The sequence below is a fragment of the Prenolepis imparis genome, unplaced genomic scaffold, assembly GCF_030444845.1.
Source record: "Prenolepis imparis isolate NDT839.2.m4 unplaced genomic scaffold, iyPreImpa1.0 SCAF_93, whole genome shotgun sequence".
Taxonomy (NCBI): Eukaryota; Metazoa; Arthropoda; class Insecta; order Hymenoptera; family Formicidae; genus Prenolepis; species Prenolepis imparis.
The window spans coordinates 77,688-85,811 of record NW_028141251.1 but is presented as its reverse complement, the minus strand read 5'-3'; the positions used below and the strand labels follow the sequence as shown (position 1 = coordinate 85,811).

The 8,124-nt window shown below is 47.6% G+C and overlaps 2 protein-coding genes across 2 annotated transcripts; both read left to right on the top strand.

Moving 5' to 3' along the window:
• The first annotated feature begins 3,059 nt into the window (after positions 1 to 3,059).
• LOC145947499 (uncharacterized) lies at positions 3,060 to 6,761 on the top strand. The gene has a single exon (XM_083057280.1). The coding sequence runs from the start codon at positions 3,060 to 3,062 to the stop codon at positions 6,759 to 6,761; it is 3,702 nt and encodes a 1,233-aa protein (XP_082913406.1).
• Positions 6,762 to 6,845: 84 nt separating this feature from the next.
• On the top strand, positions 6,846 to 7,502 carry LOC145947498 (uncharacterized). Its single transcript, XM_083057279.1, has one exon. It carries the CDS (start codon positions 6,846 to 6,848, stop codon positions 7,500 to 7,502), a length of 657 nt encoding a protein of 218 aa, XP_082913405.1.
• Positions 7,503 to 8,124: the final 622 nt, after the last annotated feature.

Sequence of the window (8,124 nt, the reverse complement as noted above, 5' to 3'; positions counted from 1 at the left end):
TTCAAGGTCGATGCATCATTCGTACGTAACAAAATCACAAAGTTAAGTGCAACATACTTGAGTGCCAATGATCTCTATAATCAAATAAAAATGATGGTAAAGAGGTATACTATGTTAGTATCATTGTCAGAGGTTCAGCAAGAGCATCTCGAGTAAAGAAATATGGCACAATTGGAAGCAAGTTTGTTGGAGCAAGCCACAAAGGTGAATTCGGTTGAAGAATATATTGTGTGGGAGCAGCAATGTGACGAATACATCGAATCACTGGAAGAACAAAGTCGAATAAAACGTCCACGATTACCGATCGGAGTTCGACAATCGCTTGTCTCCCAAATCGCGCGTCTCGAAGGGTTGAAGAATTCGGTACGCAGACGTTTTATACACGCAGGTGCTGGAAGCAGTTCGCGAGTCGTCGGACTCATATGGCGAGAGATTGATACGGCGTTCGAGAGCCGCATCTTGACTGGTGCGGTGATAAACAGCAATCACATCGAACCTCGTCAATTTCTAGAGGAGGCCAAAGACATTGTGATCGGACACGTGCAAAAAGTGTTGCAAAAACACACTAATGTGAAAGTGAACACTATGTTTAATGGTGAGTTTGTGTCGGGTGATAAACGTGCCAATAAAACTATCAATACGAAAAATTTTGAAATCTTTCGCACCTCCAATTTGCGTGAATGGTACGAACGCCGCATTATCGAGCCCACGCTAGCATCACTAGAAGAGTTTCAGGAACGCGATAGTGGTTGGGCATTGTCGCGAATAATCAATTTAATTGTAAATATAAACAAGTATAATTCAATGCGCGCGGGATGTCACATTAAATTACCGCGAGAAATAATGATGAAGAGAGCAGTGGTTAATGTGCAATCAAAAGACAATGCATGTTTTGCGTGGGCGGTGGTCGCTGCTCTGTACCCCGCCGAAAGAAATGTGGAACGGGAATCATCATATCCGCATTACACAACAGTGCTGAATCTCCAGGACATTGAGTTTCCGATGACGTTGAATCAAATTAAAAAATTTGAACATCATAATGACATTTCGATAAATGTGTACAGTATCGAAGAAAAGAACATTGTCCCGATACGTCTCTCGGAGGAAAAGAAAGACAGACACATCAACTTGTTGTACATGCAAGACAGCAACAGCGTTGGACATTTCGCCTGGATAAAGAATCTCTCCCGGCTCGTGAGCTCACAACTGAGCAAACATAATGATCAAAAATATATCTGCGAGCGGTACGTATATTTAATTAAAAACGCAATATATAAAATGTATATAATAAATTATATATGAAAAAGAACTAATTATTTGTTTTTACAGATGCTTACACTATTTCGGGTCTGAAGACAAGTTGCAGACACATATGGTAGACTGCGGAGAGATGAATGACTGCGCTATCCGGTTACCGAGCGATAAGGACAAGTGGCTCGCGTTCAAGAACTTTAATCGCAAAGAACGACTTCCTTTTGTCGTATACGCAGACCTCGAATGTGTGCTGACAAAGACGAATAAGAAGGAAGAAGAAAAGAATTTATACCAACATCACCAAGTATTTAGTATAGCATATTATGTACATTGCTCATATGACGATTCGTTATCCGAATATTATTCTCGTCGTAGTGTAGATTGCGTTTCGTGGTTTTCCAAACAACTACAAAATTTAGCGATACGCGTAAAGAATATTTTAGCAACTAATGTCCCCATGGTAAATTTAACATCAGACAAGCGGGAAAAATTTCATAGCGCAACACATTGTCATATGTGAGAAACCATTCATGCAAGATAACGATACACGCGTACGCGATCATTGCCATCTGACCGGGCGGTACAGAGGTCCCGCGCACTCAAATTGTAATCTAAATTATAAAAACTCTTTTTGTATTCCAATTGTTAAAACATTTTCCATTTAATTATGTATTCGATTTAAAACCGATTAGTCTGTTATCTTGTCTGCGTGTCTGTTATTGTCTGTATTTCGAGATTATCGATTTCTCGAGAAAGCCATGCATCGGCTCAATTTCTCGACGAACTCTGTTTATCTTTTTTCGCGCCTCGCGCGTCTTACCGCGCCAGGCCACGAGTCTGTCAAATCAGCTGTTATAATAACAGTTTCGCGACGAGTCCTTGACACATATATTCGATAAAATAAGTCAGTTCGCTATAAACCGTTCAAGCTTACACGCCTGTCGCTTTCTCGATTACAATTACTCTCTCGATTCGTCGCGAGCGATCTAATTGTTATCGCTTCCGTTCTGTATTTTACTTTGAGAATAAAGTACAATTTGTTTCAACGAGTCTCATTAATTCTAATACGCGCTTCCTTTGACTATCCGCTTCATCTTTCACGTGTTTCGAAATTCTCTAAACATTTTTGGTCCTTCGAGCCGGATATCTACAGACAGTTTACGACACTCGGTAACGTTCTCGCTCTCGTTTGTATTCGCAAACGTTCGCTCGTGCAATTATTGCCAGTACTCTCTCGCAGTGTCATAGTGAAACGCCGCCTCTCTCAACTGCATTCGCATCTCTCACACGCATCATCATTTTGTGACCGTTAAAAGTTAAGTAGTTCAAACGGTGCTCGTGACCTTTCTAGAAGATTCCTCAAGATGTCAACAATCGCCTCTGTCATCGAAAAGCAAAGTCATCTCTTCGGTGTCATCGCTCGAGCCTTCGATAACACTAAGAAGCTTGGATCGGATAAAATCAACCGATTTACCCTTGACGCACGGATTCAATTTCTCGATGCGAATTGGGACAAATTTCAAAGCAACCTCGACAAACTCGTCGGAAGCCTCACGGATGAGTTGCGTAAGCATGATTATTTCGCGGATGATTTGTATGCTAAATGCGAAGAGGCTTATTACGATTCTAAATCCAGCCTCATGCAGATTCGTGAACCGCTTCTCGAGAAAATCGAAGATCCGAATGATTCTATTTAAAGTAAGAATTCGCACTCTGGATCGTGTCGCGCGCTTCCAAAAATCACTCTACCTAAATTCTCCGGTGATTATCACGATTGGCCGTCGTTTCGCGATTTATTCCATTCGATGGTTGGCTCAAACCGGGATATTTCATGCGTCGAAAAACTTCACTACCTTAAGGCTCAAACATCCGGAGAAGCAGCTCGGTATCTCGCAAACATTTCGGTGACAGCCGAGAATTTCTCGCGTGCTTGGCAAGCTCTGACTTCTCGATACGAGAATCGGCGCATCCTAGTATCAACGTATTTAGATCGCATCTTCGAGTTAAAGCCGCTCACTCAAAAATCGAGCTCAGATCTCAAGAAGCTACTTTCGACGGTTAAGGAATCGCTTGGTGCCCTGCAGTCTCTCGGTGCGCCTACCGATTATTGGGATATTCTTACGGTCTACATTGTCACTCGACGTCTCGACGCACATACGTTGGAAAGCTGGGAGCTCGAGCAAGAAAACTCCAATGAACTCGCTACCTTCGATCAGCTCGAACTATTTCTTGAGGGACGTATTCGGGCACTAGAAACGGTCCAGTCTCGCATTTCAAAACCACAGCTCACAGCATCAAACTCGAACGCTAAAACAAAGTCAGCAGCTCGGTCTCATGCCATCGTGACGAGTGGATCAAAGTGCACCTTCTGCAGCGCCGCACATTACATCGCGTCGTGCTCGGAGTTTGCTTCAAAGCCGCTCAACGAACGACAGGATTTCGTTCACCGTAAGAACTTGTGTTTCAATTGTCTGGGATCTCATCGTCTGGTCGAGTGTCGCACCGTCAAGAGATGTCGACATTGTAAAGGTCAGCATCACACGTTGCTTCATCGAGATGCCTCTTCGTCATCCATTGCAACCACTTCAACGAACTCCTCCACAGCGTCCTGCGCTTCATCATCGGGTACATCCACCACCCCGGCTGTGCATTCGCATCATGCTGCCGTTTTATGCGAACGTCCGCAAGTTCTCTTTGCAACCGCTTGCATGACGCTAGTTGCCGAGCATGGAGAGGACATCAAGATTCGAGCACTCCTTGATCAAGGCTCAGAAGTCTCTCTTATTCAGGAATCGTTGGTTCAACTACTACGTCTTCCACGCGGTCGTGCATCCGTGCCCATCATAAGCGTCGGCTCCCAAAAGGTTGGATCAACTCGCGGGGTTGTAGCTCTTCGCCTTCGATCATGCATCAATCCACTTATCGAAGTCAACGTCTCGGCATTTGTTCTGCCTCGGGTCACTGGTCGCATTCCGATCCAAAAGGTAGTGACGACATCATGGACTCATCTCGCCAATTTACCATTGGCCGATCCAAATTTCGCTGTACCCGGTGGTATCGACATCATTTTGGGCGCTGATGTTTATGGATCATTGCTGTGCGGATCCATTAAGCGAGGACCATCGAACGCTCCCGTCGCTCAAGAAACATCTGTCGGATGGATCATTTCCGGACCTGTGGGCTCTTCAGCATCTGCATCTCACTCGACATCTTTCTCCATCCAAACCATCGACACCGTCAATCTTCATGATCAGTTGCAAAGATTCTGGCTTCAAGAAGAAGTCACTTCGTCAACATCTAAACATCTCACTCCAGACGAACTTGAATGCGAAGATCACTTCTCGAAGACTCACTCTCGCGACAGCACCAGACGGTACATTGTACGCTTGCCATTTCGGTCAACGCACCAGCAGCTAGGAGAGTCCCGAGCTTCTGCAGCTCGTCTCCTCATGACGGCTCAACATAAAATTCAACGCAACCCGTCATTCGGAAAGCTGTACATCGAATTCATGACGGAATACGAGACCTTGGGACACATGCGACGAGCATCGACGACCAGCAGGATTTCTCTAGTCTACCTTCCGCATCATGGAGTTCTTCGCGACTCCAGTTCCACGACAAAATTGCGAGTTGTGTTTAACGGCTCCTCAAAGACCTCGTCCGGCGCTTCACTCAATGACTGTCTTCACGCCGGACCAAAGCTGCAACAAGATCTTGATGCCGTCCTTCTCCGCTGGCGCACTCACGCCTTTGTCTTCGCCACCGACATAATAAAAATGTATCGGCAGATCGTGATTCACGAGGAAGATCGAGATTTCCAACGCATCTTATGGAGGGACGTCGGAGAGCCTCAAGAGTTCCAGCTCAATACGGTGACCTACGGCCTCACTTGCGCACCGTATCTCGCACTTCGCGTCATTCAACAGCTCGCCGACGACGAAGAACATACTCTTCCGCAAGCGGCTAAGATCTTACGGCAGGAAACGTATGTCGACGACATCCTTTCAGGTGCAGACACTCCGCAAGAAGCAACTAATAAAGCTCTTCAGTTAATTCAACTCCTCAGGGCGGGCGGCTTTCAGCTACAAAAGTGGACAGCCAACGAGGACTCTATCCTCTCAGGTATTTCGACGACTTCCAACCCGTCATCCGCTCGAGAATTTTCGACAGAAGCTCGAACTCTCGGCCTCACGTGGATTCCAGCGAACGACACCTTCATATTTCGCGTGAGCCTGTCAGAGTCTCCTCGTACGCTCACAAAACGATCTACGCTGTCTCGCATCGCTCAAATTTTTGACCCTCTCGGATGGCTCGCACCGGTCACCATCGTGGGAAAAATATTCATCCAACGACTCTGGACATCGCAAATCGGATGGGACGATCCACTACCTCCATCTCTCGCTCATGAGTGGGTCATCTTCGACGAGAGCTTGAAGAGCGTTTCTGACTTCTCAATTCCGCGATGGATCGGCACTTCTCAATCTGCATCAGGCGTGGAAATCCACGAATTCTCCGATGCTTCTCAAGACGCACTCGGAGCTGTCATCTACGTCAGAACCTTCCACGAATACGCCGATGCCAAGATTGTGCTTCTCGCCGCTAAGAGCAAGGTCGCTCCAATCAAGCGACAAACAATTCCTCGACTGGAGCTCTCGGCTGCCGTCTTGCTGACTCGATTTCTCGCTCGAATTCGAGATAATCTCGAACTCCACCACGTGCCTATCCACCTGTGGACCGACTCAACCATCAGCCTTGCGTGGATCAAAGGACATCCGTCGAAGTGGAAGGAGTACGTATCCAATCGAGTGGCCGCTGTCCAGGAGCTAGTTCCCGATGCTCGCTGGCATCATGTCGCTGGAGTAGATAACCCGGCGGACTGTCTGTCTCGTGGAGTCTCTCCTCATCAACTGCAGCATCATCATCTCTGGTGGCATGGTCCGTCGTGGCTTCAAGGTCCCTCTGTTGGATGGCCGTCAGGAGTGCCTCCCGTCGACCAGTCAGCCGACCTTGAAGAGCATCCGCAGAAATCTTTACACATTTCGCTGGTAAGCACACCACCTGATTACTGGGATCTCATAGATCGATTTTCGCAGCTAAAATCGCTCCTCCGGACCACGGCATGGATTATGCGAGCAGCTGCCCACTTCAAGGGCATCGAGTGTCCTTCCTCTTCGACGCTCACCGCAGACGAGATCCTCCACGCCCGAACGTTCTGGGTGAAAGCAACGCAAGAGGCTTATTTCGGTCGGGAACTGGAACTCTGCTCTAAGAAGGCTGGTCTCCCTCGGTCACATCCACTTCTAAAGCTCTCACCATTCACCGATTCCGAGGGCATTCTTCGCGTCGGAGGACGCCTCAAAAATTCACTGTTGGATGCGGACAGTAAACATCCTGCTATCTTGCCTCGTGACTCTCCTCTATCACGTCTCATCATTTCAGATCTGCACCAACAGACGCTTCATGGAGGAGTGCAGGTCGTCCTGGCGACATTGTGGCAGCAGTTCTAGATCCTCGGCGGTCGCTCTCCAGTCAGTGCCTTCATCCGTCGCTGCGTCCGATGCGTTAGACACCGAGCGGTCACCGTCAGCGAGATGATGGGCTCTCTTCCAACTCCGCGCGTGACACCAACGCGCCCCTTCTTAAATTCCGGAGTGGATTATGCCGGTCCGTTTAATCTCCGCACTTGGCGTGGACGTGCTGGCCGCACCTACAAAGGCTACCTCGTAGTCTTCGTGTGCTTCGCCACATCAGCGGTCCACCTGGAACTCGCCACGGACTACTCCACGCAGGGATTCATCGCCGCATACCGACGATTTATCAGCCGACGCGGCCGATGCAGCACTCTCGCAAGCGATTGCGGCACAAATTTTGTTGGCGCCGATGCGGAACTCCGTCGCATGTTCCATTCCGCGTCCGACGAAATCGCAGAGCTCGCTAATCTCCTCACCGCCGACGGCACTACGTGGAGGTTTAATCCTCCCTCCGCTCCACACTTCGGTGGTAAATGGGAGGCCGCCATGAAATCAGCAAAATTTCATCTTCGACGCGTTCTCGGCGAATCCGCACTCACCTACGAAGAGTTCAGTACCTTGCTCGCACAAATCGAGGCCGTGTTGAATTCGCGACCGCTTTGCGCTCTCTCCGATGATCCCGCCGACGTCAACGCGTTAACACCCGCGCATTTTCTCGTCGGCGAGTCCTTAATCATCATTCCGGACGTCTCCTTAGCAGACACGCCGATTTCGTGATTGTCACGTTGGCAGCTGCTTCGCAACATGCTCGAACGATTCTGGCATCGATGGTCAACCGAGTATCTATAGCGGTTGCAAACTCGTAACAAATGGCAACAATCGTCAAACTCGATTTCAATCGGTTCTCTCGTATTGATTTCCGACGAGCGATTTCCACCGTCAAAGTGGCCGTTAGCGCGAGTAACTGCGATCCATCCCGGTTCTGACGGTCGAATATGCGTCGTTACCGTACGAACCGCTACTTCAGAATTGAAAAGACCGATCGTCAAACTATGCCCGCTCCCAATTGAGGCATAAATCGTGCAACACGGTTTTTTGTCAAATTGCTACGGAATTAGTTCGCATCTTCTGCCATTTACGTCATTCGTTCTTCGTACATCTTTGTATTATTTCGATGCATTACAATCATTCTCTCAGCTGTAAATACTGTACTCATTCGGTTAATGTCCATCTGCTCTGTATATAGTAATTACAAAAATATTATTTTCTATTTCAGCGGCGTTCGTCACGCCCCTGAGGCGGGCGGTAATGTTAAAACATTTTCCATTTAATTATGTATTCGATTTAAAACCGATTACTCTGTTATCTTGTCTGCGTGTCTGTTATTGTCTGTATTTCG